At 48.8% G+C, this 23,078-nt stretch overlaps 2 protein-coding genes across 2 annotated transcripts in view; one reads left to right on the plus strand and one right to left on the minus strand.

Annotated features, from left to right (window-relative positions):
* On the plus strand, positions 1-7,711 carry marchf11 (membrane-associated ring finger (C3HC4) 11). Its single transcript, XM_029524909.1, has 5 exons — positions 1-288; positions 3,353-3,508; positions 4,489-4,681; positions 5,006-5,313; positions 7,598-7,711. The coding sequence occupies exons 1-5, from the start codon at positions 1-3 to the stop codon at positions 7,709-7,711; spliced, it is 1,059 nt and encodes a 352-aa protein (XP_029380769.1).
* Positions 7,712-7,986: 275 nt separating this feature from the next.
* myo10 (myosin X) overlaps positions 7,987-23,078 on the minus strand; it is a 65,194-nt gene continuing 50,102 nt past the window's right edge. Inside the window, exons 20-41 of the mRNA XM_029524087.1 lie at positions 20,893-21,017; positions 20,694-20,808; positions 17,791-17,897; positions 17,475-17,705; positions 17,193-17,232; positions 16,133-17,038; positions 15,919-16,039; positions 15,298-15,541; positions 14,973-15,068; positions 14,325-14,418; positions 13,637-13,692; positions 13,207-13,349; positions 12,779-12,970; positions 12,527-12,684; positions 12,318-12,441; positions 11,671-11,968; positions 11,384-11,591; positions 11,122-11,258; positions 10,920-11,040; positions 10,063-10,539; positions 9,792-9,983; positions 7,987-9,648 (exon numbers count right to left, since the gene is read on the minus strand). Coding sequence (XP_029379947.1) covers positions 9,538-9,648; positions 9,792-9,983; positions 10,063-10,539; positions 10,920-11,040; positions 11,122-11,258; positions 11,384-11,591; positions 11,671-11,968; positions 12,318-12,441; positions 12,527-12,684; positions 12,779-12,970; positions 13,207-13,349; positions 13,637-13,692; positions 14,325-14,418; positions 14,973-15,068; positions 15,298-15,541; positions 15,919-16,039; positions 16,133-17,038; positions 17,193-17,232; positions 17,475-17,705; positions 17,791-17,897; positions 20,694-20,808; positions 20,893-21,017 — 4,296 coding nt within the window. The 3' untranslated portion in view covers positions 7,987-9,537. The remainder of the gene's footprint in view (positions 9,649-9,791; positions 9,984-10,062; positions 10,540-10,919; positions 11,041-11,121; positions 11,259-11,383; positions 11,592-11,670; positions 11,969-12,317; positions 12,442-12,526; positions 12,685-12,778; positions 12,971-13,206; positions 13,350-13,636; positions 13,693-14,324; positions 14,419-14,972; positions 15,069-15,297; positions 15,542-15,918; positions 16,040-16,132; positions 17,039-17,192; positions 17,233-17,474; positions 17,706-17,790; positions 17,898-20,693; positions 20,809-20,892; positions 21,018-23,078) is intronic.

Genomic DNA, 23,078 nt, shown 5'->3' on the forward strand with positions numbered 1-23,078 from the left:
ATGAGCACGGAGGACGCAGAGGACAGGGGGGCCGCCGCCGGCTCCCACCGCCACACCTGGGAGGGGGGCGCACCGCTCGGCTGCCAAGGACGTCCGCGCCCCGCTGAGGAGGACGACGCGGGGCCGGCAGAGGAGCCATCCGCCGGGGAGGACACATGTGGGGGGGCCGGAGAGGAGGGGGCGGTGGGGGGAACGACCTGCAAGACGCAGGCGATGCATTCAAACTGCAGCAGCGAGACCTGCATCCCCACTCCCAGCTGCAGGATCTGCTTCCAGGGGGCCGAGCAGGTAAACGGGCCGACCCGGGCCAGCGTCTGCAGTCACATTCAGAACCTTTTACCAGAACCTTTTTAGGGGGGGGCAGATCCAGCAGGCTGCACGCTGATTGGCTGACGGCTAATTAAAATTAGGTGAACAGGTCGCACCCTGATTTAAGGGCCAGTCAGGGTACATTTGGGACCTTCAGGGGCCCCCACTAGAACCAGAACCAGGGCCACATCAGAAGGGGGGGGGGGGCAGGAAGTTCTCTCAGTGAGAGTAAAAGCAGCTGAGGCTAATGAACTAGCTTCCTGTGTCATCACAGCTGGAACCACAACCACTTACTGTGCCGTCAGTGGATATTTAAAAATACATCACACACTTACATTTTACACATTTTTGCTGGATTGAGAGTTGGATTTTGCTGATGACCCCCCCAAAGGCCCCCCGAAGGACATTGAGAACTGCTGACCTTAGAAAGTTCGTCTTCATCAGTTTCCATTTCCAACAGTTTGACTCGTTTTATAGAAATTTACCTTTTTTTTTTTTTTTTTACCTCAAACTTAGTTTACTTTAGAGAAAATAACAAATTAAGACTGATCAGCTGAAGATTTGCCGTAAAGCTTGAGGAGCTTCAGGAAAGATCATGTTGAAGTCTGAGCTTATGGGTGATATGAGAAAAACAGCAGATTTCACGTGAACCCTGTTCGGTTTCATGGCGGGCCCAGGAGGGCGGGGCTTACTTTGGCTGCTTTGTTGTGACATCAGAATGTTCAAAACGTTCTGATGGCTGTTGACATTTTTCCAAACTCTGAGACCTGCTTTTAAAAAGATGCAGCTTGGCTCTAATCCTCATATCATCAGACACACAGGAGTTCCCTTTAGTGGGTTCATGCTTTGTACTTCAGTTCGTCTCATATCAGAGGTGGATGACTGTGGCTTCCTTCTAATCCATTCTTAATAAGAAACATCATCAGGCGTCAGTGGAGCCGTCTGCATCCTGGAGCAGGACGGACAGGCGTGGACCAGCAGGGACAAACGGACACTCTGTCCAACCGTCTCTGAAATCTGACACTCTCTCGGCCTGTTTGCTTCGTGACAGCGAGACTGGATGTGGGACGATTCATCCCCGCCAGAGCTGAAGGGAAAGGAGAGGAGTCAGGGCAGTAAATGCCTAAGTGAATATCCTGCCTCTGAACGTGGCTACAACCTATTAGCAGGGCTAATCTAATAGCTCTGCCTCCGGGTCCAGACTGATATTTGATTTTGATACGAGGCCGCAGGCCAGGAAAGCTCATGAGTTATCAGAAAAAATAGCAAAACAGAAATTTGACGCTTTAAATATTCATATCTGAGCAGACAGAGTGAGAACAGGATGTTATTTAAGACGACTAAAAGACCAAACCAGCATCAGGCCCTTTTCAGAAACTGTTTCTGTGTGAGTCACCAAACCAAACAGGGCGGTTGAAGTTGAACTTGACAGATAATTACTGACTTTACAAACAGGGCTGACAGAACAATCTAAACTCGATGTCCCCTTACTGAACACCACATTTAGCAGTCCTCTTCAGGCTCCAGAGAAGATCTTTGGACAGAAAATTCCCACCAATGAGCTTTAATTGGAGCTTTCGGCTGCTTTTGTAAAATCTATGAATTGATTAAAGCGCTCATCCGTCTTCCACTTCTTTGACAAAATGTTGTTAGATTTGTTGATGAACACCCTCAGAGATGATCAAACGCTCCAGAACAAAAGCCGGCATTAAGAAAAAGCCCCATCTTCTTCTGGAGTTGCACAACACCATGACATGGGGTTGAAAGCTTTCAAGCACGCCAGTAAGGAGACTTTGAGTTGATGCTCTTTGACGACTTACGAGCTTCGTCCGCTGATGAACACTACGAGAGGGTGAAGATGATAATTAGGCGTTTGTGTTTTAGTGAAGCATCCTCTGTCTTAGTGCGTGTCTGTCAGCACAACCTTCAGTTTAAGCAGCGTTGGCTTCAGTAAGTGGCCTCAGAGCATCCAGAAACATTAAAATAGTTTTATCAGTCAAGGTTTCAGAGGGCAGCTGATTCGTGTCCGTTCATTCAGGCAAAGCCTCTCAGGTCCTTTTAAACCCACAAGGTTAATATGACGTGATGAAAAACGAGCTCGCTGACCGCTGACCTTAATATACTATTAATATGGCACTCAGCGTCCAGGCGGCAGGTCAAAGAAGGGAAAGAACGCCCAAAGGAACGGATATATACGGCCGTAATGATTAATGTCGTGCTGCTTCCCGCCGTTAATATCTGCCAGCATTCTGGCTTTGAGAAATGACCATTGATCTGAGCGCTGCTGGCAGAACAAGTCGTGTATTTTCTTTGATGCATGAGCTGCAGAGAGAAAAGACCGAACTGACTGTAGATGATGGGAACGTTGACACGTACACCTCGAGAACGGATATTAGGTTAACGCCACGGAGACGGCTGTTCTGTTGATCCGAAGGTTCCTTTCTTCTACAGAAGCCTCAGACAAGATTTGAATATTAAGCAGGAAAGGAACTTGTTTCCTTTCCCTGGAGAGTAGCTTTGCTTTTGTCATGCTGCGTGCTTTCATTTGAGATTGTTAAATATTTTTAGAGGGACGTTCAAATGACGAAACGGGCAGAAATCTGCTCGACGCTTTCCCACCTTTACTTGGACTTTACAGAGATTGTCCAATGATGCAGGAGTGAGTAGACTTTTCTTTTGTTTCTGTTAGTTTTCAGTCAATTTCCTTAAAATAAGTGCAGAATTTTTCTTGATTTTTAGTCATGCTGGTTATAATCTTTTTATTTAATGTGCAGCAATTCATTAATTTCAAGGTCTCCTCACGTTGAGCATCGTGACACTCGACCTGTCACACCATCTTCTTTTAGTCCATCATATCTTTAGCCAGAGACTGAACCAAATCTGGGATTTTAGGGTCAGGGTTGAGGCCTGAACCTGGATCCGGTTTGAGCCTCCTGGTTTTTCTGGACCTGCTGGTTTCTGTTTTGTAATATACAGAAATGTTCAGTGAAACAGAGCAGATCGACTCATGAACTCAGTTTTTTTTTTGTGTGTGTTTGTCCAGGGCGACTTGCTGAACCCGTGTCGGTGTGACGGGTCGGTCCGGTACACCCACCAGCACTGCCTGCTGAAGTGGATCAGTGAGCGGGGCTGCTGGACCTGCGAGCTCTGCTGCTACCGCTTCCAGGTCATCGCCATCAACATGAAGAGACCGTGGCAGGTAAAAATCACACTGACCGAGACCTTTTATGTTAAAGTCCATAATTTATATTAAAATGGCCGTTTTCTGACGACATGAGCACTCAGTGTGATCCAGGCGGACCAGGAGACTTTCTGCTTGAAGCCCAGCAGCCATCACTTCCTCTGCTGCTCTGATCTTCTTTGTGTAGTTCCAGATTCTGCTCCGCTTCACTGAAACAGCTTCAGTGTATCTGAAATACTGTGGTGGTTGATTTTTAAGAAAGCTCAAAGCGGTGACGCTGAAGGAGCTTCGACTGTGAGGCTGCTGAGTGTTTGACGCTCAGACCTGGTTTGGGAAACACAGTGAGCTACATCAGGATCCCTTCAGTCCCCCGAACATGAACAGACAGAAGCTTAAAAATATCCACGTCCTGGATCGTCTCTCCTGCCGGAGAACATTCGGGCTCCTTCAGATCTGTTTGCTCCAGACGGGACTTGAGTCGTTGGCAGACCGAACAAACAAACAGCTGAAGCTCAACTTCCTCAAATGAGCTCCACCATCATCATCAACGCTGATATTCTGTTGTTTTCAAATGTATTCTCTACTTTCTGGTTTCTTCTTCCCTATTTCCTATTTTCCTTTTTTATTGAGTTGGCCCAGAAACAGCCTCTGTTCATCTCCTTTCTCGTTGAACGAACCGGGACAGTTCCTGGTGGCCTGGAGGTTGTTTGTTCTTCAGTGTCCTCCACTGTGAAGAATAAACTGTCTTCCATCAGACCAGCTGGAAAAGAGCTCACAAAGATCATTTTCCTCACAGATGAACATCATGTGCCTTTTATATCGGCAGTCAGTCTGTAAAGTTGGCAGCCTGAATTATTGTTATTATTTATATTTACTTTTGTATTTCTACATTTATTTATTTAGATAGATGTCATTTGAGGTCCTCCAGACTGCTTCAGCTCATGATGCCACAGTTTCAGTTTTGGATCGTGTTGACGTGTTGTGTCTTCTGTGTTCAGTGGCAGTCCATCACCATCACCCTGGTGGAGAAGGTGCAGATCATCGCTGTGTTCCTGGGCTCTCTCTTCCTGGTGGCCAGCATCTCCTGGCTGCTGTGGTCAGCTCTCAGCCCGCAGGCCGTCTGGCAGCGCCGCGACATCCTCTTTCAGATCTGCTACGGCATGTACGGCTTCATGGACCTGGTCTGTGTAGGTGAGGAGGCCGGCAGAGCGCCAATCGTGACTCCACACGAAGGATGAGTCGTCCTCATCCTTCACGTGAACACAAACGTCAGCTGAAGTTACAGAGCTGATGGGACACATTGATGTTTGTCTGAAAACCACAAAGTGCTGTTTTGTTTTTTCATTAACTGTACACGCCACGCCCCCTGTTGATGTCAGAGACACTTTGTATACCAAATGACCTCATAAAGGCAACGTCCAATGGCAACAGTCGATTGATGTCATGGCAAATTTCGCCCGCTGAAAGTAAAAGAGGACGTGTGTGTTCATGTTTCCATTTCTGTCTCTGTGACAGGCTTAATCGTCCACGAGGGGGCGGCGGTTTACAACGTCTTCATGCGTTGGCGGGCCGTAAACCTCCACTGGGACGTCCAGAGCTACGACAAGGCCAAGGACATGGAGGAGACGAGCACCGGCCACTCCTCGTTGGCCCCCAGGACGCTTTGGTTGCCCCTGGTCACCTTCGGGCCCAGTGGCCCTTTACAGTCCACCCAGCTGGGGGCGCGGCCCTGGACCTGCCTCTGTGTGGCCCCCTTCTGTCCCAGACTGGTGTCCCGGAACAACCTCAGCCAGGACAGTGACTCAGGAGAGGTCGTCATTCGTGTAACGTCCGTCTAACGGCAGGCGGAGCTTAAGCAGGAAGAAAACAGCTGATGGTTTGTACTGGGAGGGAACCATCGGAGATTTGCTGGGATTACACACGATCTGTTGTTTGTTTTTTTTATGATTTCTTAATGAAATAGAGTTGTTTATCTCCTCTGGGGCCGGTCCTCAAATCAACTTCACCAGTTAAATGAAGTGACCTGTTCTTTTTTGTACGTTTCATTATGAGAAACACAGATTCTGATTTGCTGAGAAGACGAACATGAAGCACACGCCTCCTTTTTCCCGATTGTTGGTCAGCGTCCACACACACTGATGGGAGGGACGGAGCTGGCTGTGGTCAATAATAGCTCCCTTAAATTTGGTTTTAATTGACCTTCAACTTTAATTTGTTGCACCCAAACTTGTTTGAATCTGCATCATTTAGCAACAGATCATTTATGATGGTTGTAATCATGTCAGCTAGTCAGCAATTACAAAAGAAACAACACGACATAAACGCAGCATTAAGCCGATGAAAATATATTTGGATAGTCTGGTAACAATTTATTTTACAGTGCCATAACTTTATAACGCTGAAGGCCACAAAGCTACTGCTGGCAGATCTGGGCCAGACGGAGTCGAGCAGGTCGGGAACCACCGTCCTTTAATTTCATTAAAAAACTGCACACTTCAAATTCACAGTATATATTCATTCCTCTGCTACTGCTTACCTATCGCCGGATCGCCAGGATCAGGCCCAGAGCTGTAGTTCTGATCTTCAGACTCTTTGTTTGTTAGCAGCTCAGTGAATCTCTGAAGGATTTGGCCTCTGAATTAGGACACAGCTTGAAAAACAAGAAACCTTTGCGCTTTGTGGGGGGGCAAGTTACTGAAATAGAACAACAAAGATTGTCAAGTGAGAACGAAATAACTGAGCAGGTTGTCATTGAAATAACTCTTTCTTTGGTTTCGAACATAAAGCCTGCTTTGTTTCAACACTTAGCCTGATTTGCGTCTCCTGAAGACGGGAGGATGGAGGCTGATGGGTTTATGGTCAGCCGAGGCTGGATTATTTTTGGTCAGCTGTTGTTTTTCTTACTTGGAACGTGAAACAGGAAGTTGCAGATTCAAACAGAATCCTTATCGAAGGCTGCTGGAGAAGAGAAAAGGCGTCGTCTTTATCTTTGTTTTGTACAAAGGAATTTTAGCATTTAGGGGAAATACTCACAAGCAGATGATAAACCTTCATACTTGAAGATTTACTTTGACTGAACAAAAATTTCCTGGAGGGCAATTTAAGGAGTGATGTGAGTCAGCAGTTTAGACAGATGAGCACAAAAAAACAAACCCTGATGTCAGGAAGCTGAAATGATGCAGCAGATGTGAACGGTTTTGAATGTCAGTTAAACTTTATATCTCGTCGTTCTCAGTGTCTGTAATATTCTGGCATCTCAACATCCGTTCAGCATCAGAGGGTTTGGCTGCTAGAAGGGCCGGTCCTCGGAGGACTTGTCGGTATAAATACAGCTGTTTAAAATCGTGGTTTTGATCCGTCTGTATGCCGTTCTGTTGGGCTTCCAGGGGCCCTGTGGTGTTCGGGTGTGGACGGGCTTCGGGACATTAGATTTTTTTGGTGCCTTAGGAGGCTGGGTGACGACGTTGCAATGTGCAGCACAGAAATAACTTGAATGTGACTTTTGCTGTTGGCTGTCTTTCTATTTCTTTTTGAATGTAACATGGATGTAATGTATAAAGAATATTTCTATAAACGAGGAGCAGTCTGGTCTATTTTCCTGCGTTTGGATTTGAGGCGTGCCGGCGTCCGCTGTGGGACAGTGGCATGAACCAGGGTGGACTGACGGGGTGAAGAGGAGACGAGCTTCATCAGGCTGCAGATTAAGGTACATTTTTTTACTGTAAAAAATTATTTTCATTCCTTTGACTTGATGTTTACGGATTGACAAAAGGATGGAGGACGAGATAAATTATGTCATGAACTGTGATGTCATGGAGAATGAGTCACAAACGATGAAAATGAAGCTGAAACACGTCATGTATCTTCCTTAATGACATCACTAGGTAGAATGAATGCTTGATGATGTCACCAGTGAAATCACAAAACATGGCTGTCACTAATTAACCTGAGAAGCTGTAGTTTAATTGGTTCTAAGGAATAATCCTGTCATGTATGGTGTGATGTCACTGGTGATGTCATATTGTTCCTGTTACATAAAAAAAAAAAAGCTTGATATGGGGTGTCATTCAGATACCACAGTCTTTATTGGTCATTGACGTTGCCTAGCGTCTGCGGCGGACCACCCTCCTGCGTCTGCGAGCAGGGGACCTGCGAGGTCGCCTGCGTCTGCGAACGGGGCGGGAGGCCTGTCTGCGTCTGCGTGCCATCGTCAAAAACTGACTGACTGCTCTGATGTTCGGGGTCCTATTTACAAACTCTGCTCAGTAGGTTGTGATGTCGCTGATGATGTCACACTTCAAAGCCAATTCAATGCCCACAAGAAAGAATGGCATCAGAGGAAGTGTTCAGTGACCTTTGACCCTGGAAGGTAAATCCCCTTTTTATTTACTTTTTTTTTTTTTTTTTTTTTTTTTTTATTGAATGTGATTGTTGAGCCCTTCTGGTAATTTTCAGTCAGACCTTTGGCATAAACAGAAATAATTAGAAGCAATGAGTCGAGTCACTTCAGACCAAATTTGTATTCATTTATTGTTAGAACGGTCTTCTCATAACACAACTAATACAGATTAAAAAAAAAAGTTACCAGGATTGTGTGTAAGCTCCACTAACAGTCGGCTGGTTGTGTAGAGAAAAATACAGGATTTCATCAGTCAGGGGAAACAGAAGGCAAAGACTTACAGTATAAAATGTACAGCCACGTGATTATATAATATATATTTATATATAACATTGCACATTATACCAAAAACAAAACAAGGAAACAAAGTAAGTGTACACAATATACAACAAGGCACTGTAGAAGAAACCTGCACACGTCTTTGGATGGATCTGCCGCCTGCGGAGCTCCAGTGAAATGTTACACTGAACGGAAAAGTCCAACGTTACGCTGCGAGCCAATCAAACAACACCTGAGTTACACTGAGGAAACGGCCAGCCAATCAGAGGCGAGGATCAGCTCCTCTCCTCTGATTGGCTGGCTGTTATTACTGGAGCTCCAGAGAGAAGCCTGAGAGAGGAGATGGAAAAGTGAAGGCGCTCTCTCTGCAGCTTTGGATTTTGTTCAGGACTCGTTCTGCAGTGGTTGAAGGGAACAAGGTCGCCCTGCTGCAGTTTGAACAGGCACTTAGGTGAGCTTCGTATTCATCAGCTGACGAGAGCCGAAGGCTTCTTTCTCACATTCAGCCTGCAGACAGACACACACACACACACACAGGAGCAAAAACCTGATCCAAAACCAATCCAAACACCTGATTGTGTTGCTGTAACACATTCAACTCAGGAACTTAAACAAGTTTGGGATTGAATTCCCCCTAAATGAGAAATCAATGTGATGAACCTTCAGCTGATATTCTTTGGCCTGAGAAACAGCGAAAAGTTGAATTTGTTTTCTTCTTTTGTGTTTCTGTTCCATTTCCACTTCTCAGCGTTTCACTTGTTCTTGGACAGAACTTTATCTGAGCTCAGCGCTGGATTATTCATTCAGTCATCTTCTACCTCTGATCTGTTTCCAGCTCACTCTGGGTGAGGGGCGGGGTCCAGTCCATCACAGACAGACAGACCTACGGTCAATGAGCCCAAACAGGACACCTTTGGAGGCCCCGGGGCCTTCGCAGAGAACCTCCGTGACAGCCAGTTGGCTGATTCATTTCCTCCTGACTTCCAGGTGTGGGAGGTTTATGCTGCTCAGTCACATGACTGAATTCTTCTGTTGAAACTTTCAGCTGTTCTGTCCTGTTTGTTTTCTCGTTGACAACCTTCCCAGCTCCAGTTTGAGGCTGTGCTGTGCAGCAGCTTGGTGTTTTGGTTTAACCTAAGCAAAGCGGATTCCTGTGAACTCCTTCCAGTTTGAAATGTTTACGAACTGTCGAGGTGGATGTGTTTTGGAACAAAAGAAGTCACGAAGGAAAAACTGAGCTGGTGAACATTAAGAGCATTGTTTTTTTGTTTTTTTTTTCCAGAGTCACATGTACGAGCAGCTCTTTCCGCAGCGCTGATGATGGGCGTCCCTGCACTGAGGGCGGCGGCCACAGCTCGTAGGTCGGACCTCACCAGGCGCTACACTGGCTCCCGTGGCTGCTGATGGACTGACAGTTACTGTAGCGTTTCTTGACGATCATGCTGATGTAGGCCTTCATCAGCTTGGCGATGTCCATGACCTGCAGGAGGAGGAAGAGGAGGATTGCTTCATCACAAGGTTTCACCCATAAAGGTCTGTTTTCCAAAGTTTGGTGAATGTTTGTTAATCTGTAAAATGTTCCCAGGACGCCAACAAAAGAAGCATTCAGAAGCTCGTACGAACCATTTGGGTTTCGAAGACCAGCTCTCGGCCCTCCACGGCGATCTTGTAGGTGTTGGGCAGCGGAGCGCCGAAGGACAGGATCTGCTCGTATGGGAAGACCTCCAGGGGCCACAGCTCTCCTCGTTTGTACACAGATATGGCCTCCCGGCTGACGCCCAGCCACAGCTCGCTGGGGAACGACCCGTCCCGACACTGAAACGACAAACATTGGAGAGCTCAGGCCAGACCGGACAATCGAGCAGAAGACCTGGACCTGGTTCCGGTTGCTCACCTCCACGTTGAACAGCGTGGACCCGTATCCCTGCCACTCCTTCACCAGCGTCATGTACTTCACCATGGCCTGCTCCTGGTTCATGCCCTGCAACTTCTTCCACTTGTCCATCACGCTGGTTCTCACCGCTGCCACCTCCTCCCTCATCCAGGCCTCCAGGCTGTTCTCCTCCTCCAGCTTCTGCCGACTCAGCGAGCCGCTCCTGAAGCTCCGCCTCAGCGTCCCCTCCAAGAAGCTCGAGCGTTTCCTCTCCGACGTTCCCGAGCGTTCGGCCACCGAGCCGGAGCCTGAAGCGAACGTCTTGGCCGAGTTCTGCACCCGCGCCCGTAATCGCGCCATGGGGAACACCTGGGACATCTCGGGGATGCCGGCCTGGGAGCTGTGATCGCCCAGCAGGTACTGAAGTCTGAGGGCGGCCAGGAACTGAAGAGTCTCCTCGGGGGCCGGATACTGACCGTGAATCACTGCTTCATGGGCCTGAGGATGGAAAACAGGAAATCACTGAGCAGGAGGGAAGACTGTTCTATATCAGCACCAGATCGATGACAAACTGAGACCTAATGATGCCGGAGTGAGCAGAGTTTTGAAGTGTCACAATAAATTCTTATTTTCTCTTTTCCAAAAGATGACATCATTGTTTAATCTTATCTTAACAGAATGTCACTCAAAGTCATCACAATGTGATCAGATGACGAGAATAATCAGAAAGTATGGAATATTTTCTCAGATGCATAATAGAATTATATAAACCTATAAGGAAGATGGTTTGAAGACCAGATATCATCATCGGCTTGTTGGTCTGTCTGCCAAAGCTGTCGTCCTGAGGTGTAAATCTGATGACTCAGCTGGTTTCCTACCTGCTCGAACATGAAGGCGAACTCCACGCTGTCTTTGGGCACGTTGTCTGTGTCCAGGAAGCAGTAGAGCTTAAAGTAAAACTTCCAGCCCGTGTTGTGTTCGTCTGGACTGGCTGACAGTCTGGAGACCAGAACCAGAGTCAGTAACAGCACAAGCACAGGCACAAGCACACGCACACGCACACGCACAGTTGACGCCTACTTTTCAAACTTGGCGAGCACGTCGGCCACCACTGTGCGGCTCTCGATGGCTTTCTCTGTGGTGTGATTGTGTTCAAACAGAGCGAACATGTTCCTGCTGTCCTCCATGGTGAGGCCTCGGATCAGCTTCTCCACCACCTGCCGCGCACACACACACACAATTACACAATCAGCTGTGACCACCTCAAAGCCCGAAGCTCAGAGAAATCCCTGACCAAGGATCCTGACGGGCCCGTGTCCCAGCAGCCCCAGCGTCTACCTACCTCTCCGGCCGTTGTGTGGGAGTTGATGGTGATCTTGCAGGAGCCTCCTCCGTGGCAGTGAACAGTCGTACTCATGTCCTGTCGTGCCACGATGGCTCGGATCTCCTCCTGCGAGGGGACATTCTCTCTGGCCCGGGTCTTCCTCAGGGAGTCGATGGCGAAGGCGGCGTACCGGTCCATCTCTGAGCCCGGGAAGAGCTCTCGGGTCCTGCAGAGGAGATTTATGAACGCTCACCGAGGTAAATAAAAACCAAAATGTTGAGCTGATGTGTAAAAACTTCTTATACCTCTTCAGGTGGAACTTGAGGTATCTGAGGATGCTCCTGGTGGGGATGAAGGTGCAGGACATGCAGGCCAGGATCTTCCAGCTGCAGAGGTTCCCGGGGCTTCCTGGCTGCGGCGGCCGTGTGGTCTGTTTGATCAGCTGGCAGTAGAGCTCGTCCCGCAGCGGTTTGAGCTCCTGGCCGGTCTGCAGGACGCCCTGGATGATTGGCACCGGGTCGGCCACGCCCTCTAGGTGCTGCAGAGAGCTGAACACCTTGAGGGCTTCGTCCTGCAGCGTCGTGTAGCTCCTGTGTGTTGGAGCTGAACGGGACAGAGGGGAGGAAGTCCACAATTATCAAACTAAAGCTCAAATTTTATGAAATATTTTGAAATCTGACAGTTGTTTTATAGAATTTGTCTATTTGTAGATCTATTTTATTAGAAGTATAGATATTTGTGCTTTTTATTGATGGACTGATCAACAGGTTGTCTGATCTGCTGGATTCAACGTCTCAGATGAAACTTTAGAGATGTAAAGTTTGGGACCTTTAATGTCTCACAGGGGGATAATAAAAATAAAAATAAAAGCCATCCTTCTCTCTTTGCATTCAGACACCAGACCTTTGGAGGGAGCGTAGCTCAGTCCGCCTTCAGCGTATCGGGGACTCACCGGTGACGTGGATGTCTCCGTAGGGCAGCGGCAGCAGAGGGGAGTGCAGCGGGTGGTGGCTGTAGCGGAGGATGGGGTTCCTCTTGTAGATCTGCTCCACCACCTCAGAGTTCAGACAGTTCTCCTGCAGGAGAGCAGACGAGCCCTGCTGATTATCAGGAATTCACTGATACTGATTTAAGATGGCCTTGATTTCACACGTTTCCCACCTTGATGTCCAGGATGAGCTGCTGCGTCGGCGTGTCGATGGGCGCTTTGGTGTCGATGACGTTCTGGATGGAGCTGGCCCAACGCGTGGCCTCGTTCAGCAGCTTGCAGTAGAGACGGTACGAGTGTTTGCGGCCGTACACGATCACTTTCCAGTAGCCTGTGAGTAAGCGCCGCCGCCGCGGAGGAAAAGATTCAACACAGCACAGATAAAACTCAGACAGGTAAAATCTCAGAGAGCTTCCTCTTCTTACCGGTCTCCTTGTGGACCTTCTCGTCAGGCTGAACCACTGAGCAGAGGCTGTTCAGCACCAGCGTTCCCAGCTTCAGGGCGCTACGCTCCGAGCTCTTATAGTAGTCCAGGGAATTGTGGGTAAGAAGGAACCAGCGCTTCTTCAGTTTCAGCGAGGCTTTGGTGCTGTTCTTCATCTCTTTGTGCAGCCAGCCTGCAGAAAAACAGAAAAACAAACAGGACGTTACTGAAGGAGAAATCTGTATCATATTGATGCGGCTCTTTGATTTGTTTCATAAAATTTCTCTTTGAAAAAGGAAAAACTAAATCTTGTCTCTCTGTGTGTTGTTGTGTTGTTGCTGCTCTCATTTTTCTGCCTAAGTGCATTCTGGGAGAGACTCCAGTCCTTGAGCGGCCCTTCGGAGACACTTGAAGTGATGGTGCTGTCACCTCGGATGATGAACTCCTGGCCGTCGACGCGGGTGTCTCCCTTGGAGCGCTGCAGCAGAGTGATCCAGTGGTGCATCTCCTCGGGCGTGTCGGCGTTGCAGTGCAGCACGCGGTTCGCCGTGATCATGACGAAGGAGTTGGACCTGCCAACGTTTCAGGGACAGTTAACGATGGATGAGTTGACAGTGAAATAAAAATTCCTTTAGAGGACAGTTTCCCTTTGAAGGTCCCATATTTTATAAAGGCAGACCGCCATGTGGGCTCTGGTTCTGAATCAGATCCAGGTTCTATTAATCCAGTTAAAGCATCAAAGCCTAACAGTCTGATTCAGAAACAACCTTAAAGTCAGCCGTCAGGACTTCGGAGACTTTGTGATGTCACAACGAAGCAGTCGCTGTCACTGAATTAGACATCTACTTTGTCTTCTCACCTCTCTGGATTATCTGACGCACAAACAGAGTCGATCATCCCGACGTCCAGCGTTCCCTGAGGACAGAAAGGAGGGGGGGGTTCAATGACGGCGTTCATCAGGGCGGATAATGAGTCTGACCTTCCTCCGCTCACAGAGGAGGCCAATTATCACACACACACACACACACGCAGGGATTAAAGTGGCAACACAACGCTGAAAAAAGAGGATGTGGACTTTTCAACATTTGCAGCCTGTCAGTTTAACATGCAGCAGATTAAAACCAGAAAAGATCCTGATGGATTTTAAAGGTATGAACGAAGAAACAACAGAACAGAACGGAAAGAAATAACAAATCATCTTATTCTAAAACTATTTGACTTCATACTGATACAAGATAAAAAAAAACTGAACTAGTCTGAGAAATCAGTCAGTGTTTTAGAAATCTGTATTAAGCTTTCTTTCATTTGAATGTTTTCATGTGTTTTAAAATAAAAACAGGGATGAGTCCATTTTATTTTGGAGCAGCGCTGACGCTTTTACTGTGAAAACTGTGAAGTCTGGTGCAGGTTCTCTGGGCGTCGTGGTTCCAGTTGAACTTTATCCTTTATTCTGCAGGAAGCCTTTTTAGCACTACGTTCACAGTTAAACTGGAATTTTCTGCCTGAAAGCAAAAACAGCTCTGCAGAAAGAAAAAAAAAAAACTCACCACGGCATTCTGGGGGTTGGCCTGTTCGTCGTGCATCTCCCGGATCTCCTGCTCTGTGGAGCCGTGGACCTGACTCAGCACGCTGAACCACTGACTGTAGCCGTGGATACAATGACATCATCATCATCATCATCATCATCACCATACAGATATTAAAGCAGTGACAGCCACCAATGATCACATGCTGATCTTGTTTGAAACACATCAACCAAAAACTAAACAGCCTCTGAAAATGAATTTAAATCAGATTACATCAGCTTTACCTGTGTGTATGTGTGTGTGTGTGTGTGTGTGTGTGTGTGTGTGTGTGTGTGTGCACGTGCACCAGAGAGAGGCTGACTCTGTCGCATGCTGCCAACACACACACACACACACTCACACTCTCTCTTCATCTTCCTGTCGGATCACATAAACGGAGGAGGTGGGCGGTCCTTCTGAGAGGAAATCAATGTGTTGCCAGGGGCAACCTGCACCCTCCCCCCACCGTGACAACACCTCCTCCTCATTACAGTGTGAGAATTAGTATGTGTGTGTGTGTGCAAACGACCACACTGATCTCGTTTGTTCCACATTTTTATTTGTGGTTGTCGTGTTTTTCTTGTTCTTGTTGTGTTTTTTGAACATATGGAATTTCACACAGCGACTGACCTGGCGTCCTCAGCGGACTCTGCAATCAAGTGATACGTCCTCTCTGGCATCACGATGTCGATTCCGTTCTCCTTCCCCGTGTTATCGATGATTTCTCTGCACAGCACAAAAATAAATAGAAAGTGAGCAGTACGAAATGAGAAGGCCTGAGCTTTGTGTTGATCTGCCAGCTGATCACAAACTCTTGGAAACTGACTGAAGTGTCTTTTAGTGCGATCTGACGTCATGTGACGTGCAGGGAGACGCCCTCTTCTGGTCTGACTCCACCCCCATCACTGATGACAACATACACAAGCTGTATCGAGGCAGTCTGATTGGTCCTTACTTGGCGTTGTGCATGTCCAGCACGCCCTTCATCTTCTCCTCGCTGTCGTTCTCGAAGTACATCAGCTTGCTCTGCCGCAGCACGAACCAGCGGCGTTTCCAGTTCCGGCGGGACAGCGTGGACGAGCCCCCCCCCTTCTTGTGCAGCCAGCCCTGTTTCAGGGCCTCCTGCTTGGCCCGGAACCACAAGAAGGTCTCGTCCTTCAGGACGCACCAGCGCCGCTTCCACGTGTTCATCAGACCGCCTGGAGGACGGAAACACGAGGCCTAAATGTTCAGTCTGTGCTGTGTGCTTTGTAAAAGGTCACGCTGAAACCACCGCACGCCGCAGAGGCAACACAAACTTTAGACAACAATCCGACTATCTGCTCGGCAGGTAAACAAGCAGGAGGGACTTTTCTCAGTAAGTAATTCAGTAAGAAAATACTGACTGTGACAAAGGAACCAAGAAACTTCTGCTAATTCATTAGAAAAAATCATTCTGAAAAGGTTTGGGTAATTCTAACCCTGTCTTTAAATAAAAGGGCCGTGCCCTCACCCTGAGTGGTCGGCTCATCACCTGCTATGACTGAGCGATACGGAAGCTAGAAAGACTGACGGACAGTCGGCCTCGTGACGTCACCTTTGATGTGGAGGAAGCTGTGGAAGTACGGCAGAGTGACGCAGCTGTAGACCGAGTCCCGCCGGTACGACAGCTCGTCGTCGGTGTCGAACCGCTCCAAGTCGTCCTCGCTGTCCTCGAACTGGAATAAACCACACAAAGGAGACACCGGACAGGTGAGTTTGTGAGATTATTTGGTGGACCGTTTTAAATCTCATCGTACTCAGACACCCACCGATGACTGCGCCCCCTCGGAGCTGAAGCGGTAGGCCCCTGAGCTGTTGTAGGTGCCGACGGAGCCGCGGTAATCCGGAGACCACTGCCCGCTGCGGGGGTTGGAGAAGGCCACGCTGCCGCTGGACACGATGGCGCCCTCGTCGTAGTCGTCCTGGTCGTAGTCTGAATCCTCATCTGGCGGGATGAGCTCCACCAGGTCATCGGACGGAGCCTCAGACGAGGCCTGCGGGTGGCAGTAGGCCGAGTCGCTGCTGGAAGAGGCGCTGTGGCAGGGCGGGGGCACAGGAGGTAACGGGAGGGGCTGGTGGAGCAGCGTGGTCGGCGGCAGAGGCGGGATCACACCGTCGTTGGCGTACGGGTCTTCTTCGGACGAGTCGTCGCTCGTTCGAATGCCGCTGGTCCTCTGGCCGTCCGAGAGGCCGTGCTCGCTCGGGTTGGGAGAGTCTTTGAAGGCCTCATCGTCGGCCCCGAACCCTTCGTCGACCTCCTCTTCGTCGTTGCCTCTCCTCCGTCCGCCGTCCTTCTGCTTTTCATCCCCTTCTCCGACTCCCAGGGAGCTCTCGATGTTCCTCACGCACTCGTCGATCTCGTCGAAGTTCAGCGAGTCCAGGAACTGCTGCGCCGCCTTGCAGGCTTCGTCCTCCAGCCGCCGGAGCTCCTGGTCCCGGAGCTGCTGCAGCCGGTTCAGGGAGGCCTCGGTCAGGGAGAGCTCCTGGCGCTCCTTCTGCCTCTGCAGCGCCTGGATCTCCCGCTCCAGCCGGAGGATCTCCTCCACCTGCGATGCTTCATTAGAACGGATCGCCTCCTCCAAAGGCCCCGTCGGCTCCGGATCCTCCGGGCCCTCTGGCTGAGCCTGAGCCAGAACCTGAGCCGTTAACTCCTCCAGCCTCCGGGCCTCCTCAGCCTGAGGACGGAAAAGACACGGATCAACTGGAAATCCAGATCAGCTGTTCAAGGTTTAGTTTCCATTTTCCTGCTCCTAACTGGAATAATGTGCTCTCTTCTGCGATAACTCACGAGTAAAATGTCAGTAAAGTAAAAGGAGCCGCTCATCGTACCTGTCTGGAAAGTCTGTCGGCCTCCAGCCTCCGTCTCTCTCTGCACAGACGGACACACAAACATCAGCTGATTCAAACAGTCAGACGCGTTTCCTGTCTGAGTCCCATTAAAGCCTTTTAGAGAGCCGACGGACAGCTCATACAGAAAACAGAAACACTTCCATCCACACTGAGCTGATGAAGCTGTTATAGTGACGGCAGCTTCCTGTCATATTAACTACGACCACCAGGTGTCGCTTAGAAAAGCAGCCTGTTGGCAGCGGAGAGAACGTGGTTACCCACCTCTCCATCTCCTCCTCCTCCCTCCTGCGCTGCACTTCCTCCTCTTCCTCCCTCCTCCTCCTCCTCTCCTCCATCAGCTGGCCAAAGGCTCGGCGGGCCAGCCGGCCTCGCTGGCGTTTCTGGAAGGTGAGCGCCGCCCAGCGGAGGACCAGGAACTTCCTCCTCCAGTAGAAGGCCCGGTAGTTCTTCTGAATGACCACAATGCACTGCAGCAGCTTCCTGTACTGCTTCCTGTGTGCAGGAAAACGGAAACACGGTCGATGAGGAACAGGAGTTTTTGGTCGGGATGAAGAGTTTCTCTCAGGCGAGGTCGTACCTGGCCATGTAGCCCATCACATGAGCCTGGATGATCATGGCTGCCCTCAGCACCTCCACCTCCCTCTGCTTCTCCAGACGGTGCTCCAGAGACTCCCGAAGAAAGACCTGAGGAGAGGAGAGGACGCAGGAAAGGAGGCAGGAGAGGAGACAGGAGAGGAGAGGACGCAGGAAAGGAGGCAGGAGAGGAGACAGGAGAGGAGAGGACGCAGGAAAGGAGGCAGGAGAGGAGACAGGAGAGGAGACAGGAAAGGAGACAGGAAAGGAGACAGGAGAGGAGACAGGAGAGGAGACAGGAGAGGAGACAGGTGAGGAGATAGGAGAGGAGAGGAGACAGGAGAGGAGACAGGAGAGGAGACAGGAAAGGAGACAGGAGAGGAGACAGGAAAGGAGACAGGAGAGGAGATAGGAGAGGAGACAGGAAAGGAGACAGGAAAGGAGACAGGTGAGGAGATAGGAGAGGAGACAGGAGAGGAGACAGGAGAGGAGATAGGAGAGGAGACAGGAAAGGAGACAGGAGAGGAGATAGGAGAGGAGAGGACGCAGGAAAGGAGGCAGGAGAGGAGACAGGAGAGGAGACAGGAAAGGAGACAGGAGAGGAGATAGGAGAGGAGAGGACGCAGGAGAGGAGACAGGAGAGGAGACAGGAGAGGAGACAGGAGAGGAGACAGGAGAGGAGACAGGAGAGGAGACAGGAAAGGAGACAGGAGAGGAGACAGGAGAGGAGACAGGAGAGGAGACAGGTCGTTAAAGGCAGATAAAGTCTGATAAGTCCACTTTCTTCTTTTCTCTAATAAAATGCAGTTTTAATTTTCTGGGACGAAGAAGTGGAAGCCTGAGGAAATATTTTTATTTTTTATTCAGCTCGTTTGTCTGAACTCCAGAACAAATATAATGTAGTTTCTGATGTGATCTGACACGAATAAAAAAACAAAACAAAAAAAGTTCAAGGTCCCATCTGTTTAAATATCGAACATTTTGTTGATTAAATCCACATTTTGTCACTAAACAGGCAGAAGTTCCTGGATTAGAAACGCTCTTTTCTCTCTAACAGACACTCCCCTCAGAGAACAAGCGAAGGAACAAAAGCCTCCGACATAAATCAGCTCCAGATCCTCCTCTCCTTTTGTCGGCCTGATGTGAAGCTACATCTCTCCGTGAAAGGAGCCGTCTTCCAGCCGTTTAGCTCCGCTGCCTGCTGCCGGAGGAACTGGGCCCGGTCGGGGCAGTCGGGGGTTAATCCGATTAGGGAGGGAGGAAAATTAGATATGGGACGTGGATTCAGTGCTGCAGATCTGTGCTGCGTTTCATTAACAGGGAAACACTCACTAAACCACCGATGTCTGCTCTTCAACACGATCTAAAGTCTGATGACGCCCTGATTCATGTTGAACAGAAGTTCACCAGTTTATCTTCATTTGAATTACAGGAAATCTGAATTTCCTCTGAGGTGCCGTACGAACGGTAGCTCCCTTTAACTCACATTAGCTGCTGTTTTTATTTCCCTCTCTGGATAAAATGGTGGTTCAGCTTCGTGACTTCATGTTTTAAACCATCGTTTGAGCTGCTGACTCTGTATTTTCCCATTCAATGTGAAATTATCTTAAATATCAGACGTTTTTAAGGCGATTTAAGGAGATTTTAACGCTGAGCTTCACACACAAACGCACAAACACTGACAGTGTGTGTCCAGACCTCAGCAGAGGACTCACAACGACACACACACGCTTTACCGACAGCTTCTATCATGACTCACACGTGCACAAAACGTGCAGCTTTGTGTAGCAGTGTGCACATTTGAACAGTTAATCCCGTTTCATCGTGTTAGTTAGTGCGACAGAACTCCGGCTGAACGGCGGGTCAGAACAGAACCCTGGGAGGAGCAGGCGGGCCTCTTCCAGGAAATAAAGTGAACAGTGCGGCCATGTGCCGGCTGAAAGGAGCCGAGACTGCCAGGGTCAAAGGTCGTTCAGGTGAAGTCACCACCACGCTGACGGCCATGTTGGACGTTTTTGAGCGAATACAGCCTGTGCTGAATTCAGACATTTTGTTTTTCACTGTGTGACGGTGAAACAACGTTTTTCTAAAAGTGGACTTTCAGACGACTCGTTGGCTCCGTTAGATGAAGAGGAGGCAGAGGGCTGAACTGAAGAGTGAAATAATTCACTTTGTGGTTCGTTGTAGAGCTGACTCAAAACGAGCCCAGTTCTGTCGGAGTTCTGTTGGACCTGCAGTTTCTCCACCTCGACGCTGAGCATAAATACTGTGATGTTAACACTTCTACTACTGATACAGACACACACACACTGCTGTCACACGGTCATGCTGTGATCAGGGATGTGTGTTGTCCATCTGTCAGCCCCCCCCCCCCCACCACACACACAGTCAGGACAGTCTTCCTGATCTGTTGTAGTGGAAGCAGGATGAAGACTGGATCCAATAAGTGTTGGATTCTACGCTTCAGGTGCTCCAGACCTCAATTATTCATGATCTCTCTCTCTCACACACACACACACACACACACACACACACACAGGTATCTGGGGTCTGGAATGGTTTCATCGATGTGTATTTGTAGGTGCCTGAAGCCAAATTAAGGCCCGAGGGGAGCAGCTGTTTGTCCATGTCCAATCACATTCTATGTTAGCAAAAAGAATCCAGATCGTCGGGAGCTCCTGAATGTCCCGGAGCTCAAGGTCTGACAGGAAAAAGCCAATTACACTGCAGAGCAGCGGGAACACACTGAGATACTGATGTTCAGCTCAGCGGCTGAGCGTAATCTGGTTCTGGTCTCAGGTCCAAAGAAGCACGAGGAGCCCAGGAGGCTCTTCGTTTGTCTCTCAAAGCTCGAATGTATGTGGCTGGATGAAAATCCCAAAACAGGACAGAGTGTCTGCCCCTCACCTTGGTTCTGCCCAGCTGCCACTCTGCACTGCTGCTGTCGTATCGGCTCAGCAGCTGGATGCAGCGACCTCGGGGGTCATCCGGCACCAGGACACCGCGCATCAGCACCTTGTACCTGTGAGGGGAGGGGAGGGGGGCGTCCATCATTATCTGTGAGACTTTAAAAAAGCCAGAGGCCGACGTCCTCGCTCCGACAAACCTGGAGCAGAAGTCCTGGAACGGTCTCCGGACCGGGAAGCCGGTCCGCCGAATCTTGACCGTCTCCAACATGCCGGAATATCTGAGCTGGTTCAGAACCACCGTCTGGTCGAAGTGGTCAGGCATCTGGAGGCAGAGTTTGAGATGAAGAGGAGGGAAAAAAACTAACATTTACAGCTGAAATAAAGTCATTCAAAGGTTTCATTACACTTTAAAATAACAAAAAGTCTTGTGTCTGGATATTTTGTGTATATCCAGTAAAGTTCTGCACTCAATTACTCCAAAAGAATATCTGGATCTGAAATAAATAAAAAGGCCTCTCCATCTGATGTGTGTCACAGGACGCTCCAACAACACAAAATACAAAAGTATCGACAATCTAACAGCCATCACCCAGCAGCGCCTGACGTCGGCCTGGACATTGATTTTGCAGACGGACTCTAGTTTAAACTGGGCTGTGATGGATGTGTTCACTTCAGTGTTTATTCCAAACATGTTTTCTGAAGACCGTTAGTTATAGTTAACTCTCCTGTCTCTGAAGGTGCTGGATATTCCTGGGGGAGAAACTGAACCTTAAAACCAGCCGGCAGGACAGTTTTTTCTTCCCAAACAAAGAGACTCTGGATGATCAGAGTAGAACTCTGTGATGACGTCTGCAGCCGAACGCCAGCATCACTTCCATCGCTTTAAAACGTCAGCGCACAAACGACTGACACCACTGTTACTTACAGAAGACCCCCCGGCCTCTGACCTCCGTGGGCGTGATGGGGGGGTCCAAATAAGAGGGCACTTCATGGCTGCAGTAATACCCCCTTTATTCTGCCCCCCCTTCCTCCCTGATAGCCCGTTGATGGCCCATCTGGGGGGGTTGAATGGCGCCCTTTAGCTTCTGCTGGCCGCAGAGCAGAGCTCATTTACATAACCTGAATTAGCATACGTCGATGCGGCAGCGACACAAAGCTGAGTGGTGTCAGGAAACTGCCCTCTGCCCCCCCCTTCTCCAGCGTTTCCTCCCTTCACTGATTCTGGGATGTCAACAGCGGCTCTGTTTTGGAGGCTTCTCTGTCTTTTGACCGACATGTTGAATGAGCATCATCCTTTTCTACCTTCGTCTCTTTCAGGAGAAGTTTCCAGCTGAGCTGCAGCTCGGCCAGTTTTATTTCCTTTTCACACAGTTTTATGTCTTAGAAAAGGTTTTCAGTATTTTAGTCACCAAGGAAACGAAGCAGCGTCACATTTTAAAGCTTTTATGTGCAGAATGCTTCAAATATTTCAAGTGAACAGCTCATCGAGTCAGGTATTTAGTTCTGAAGTGTAGTTTTATCTTTTAGACGGAGAACCTTAAATTTAAAGTATGAACCAAAGTTTGAGGTTTCAGAATCACTCTTGTCCTGATGAAGGTGGCCTGATGTGCCACACAGTCGGTCCCAGTTTGTGTTTCAGGCCTCAGATCCAGGGGCAGATCAGGACTCTGCAGGGGCGGGACAACAAAAGCCTGGGGGGGTAAATTCTGCACAACTTTCCTGCTAAAAGGCTCAGTTTGGGGCATTCAGTGGGACAAAAGGGGGCGCGTCAGTCGGCTCCTGGGGGGGTTGGGAAACCAGGGAGGGTGAAAAAAGGCAAACAGGAACGACAACCAAACTCAGACCGAGCAGTCGGTGCCAGGATCTGAAGTATAAAGATCACAATGTCGCAGAAATAAAGTCCAGATCTGATTGGTCCACCGAGAGACGTTCACCCTGCGTGATGAAATCTGAGACACTGAAATTCAGTCAACCCTGACTGGTGTGAACTTCGGCCCTGCGACGCTCAGATACTTCGACCTGCATCGATTCTAAAGCTGGAGAACTTTAAAACAGTCAGGGTGTTTTTCAAAATAAAAGCTTCATCAACACCATCAACTCCACAGGATCTTATACTGGATTTTTTTATGTATTTTAACAATGACGATATTTGTGCATCCAAATCAAATGTCAATCTTTTTGGTCTCAGAACAAAAAATGTTATTTTTCTTTTACTGAATTTCCTCAAACCAAAGTGGCACCTTTCAATAATTATTTTTTCTGTCCAACAGTCCAAAACCTCCAGGTTCTTTGTGGACAATGACATAAACAGAGAAAGGAAGCAAATGTTCATATTTACAAAGCTGGAAGAAGATTTGTTCCACCTTTAAAGCTGAATGAAAGG

This window comes from Echeneis naucrates, chromosome 17 (genome assembly GCF_900963305.1).
Source record: "Echeneis naucrates chromosome 17, fEcheNa1.1, whole genome shotgun sequence".
Taxonomy (NCBI): domain Eukaryota; kingdom Metazoa; phylum Chordata; class Actinopteri; order Carangiformes; family Echeneidae; genus Echeneis; species Echeneis naucrates.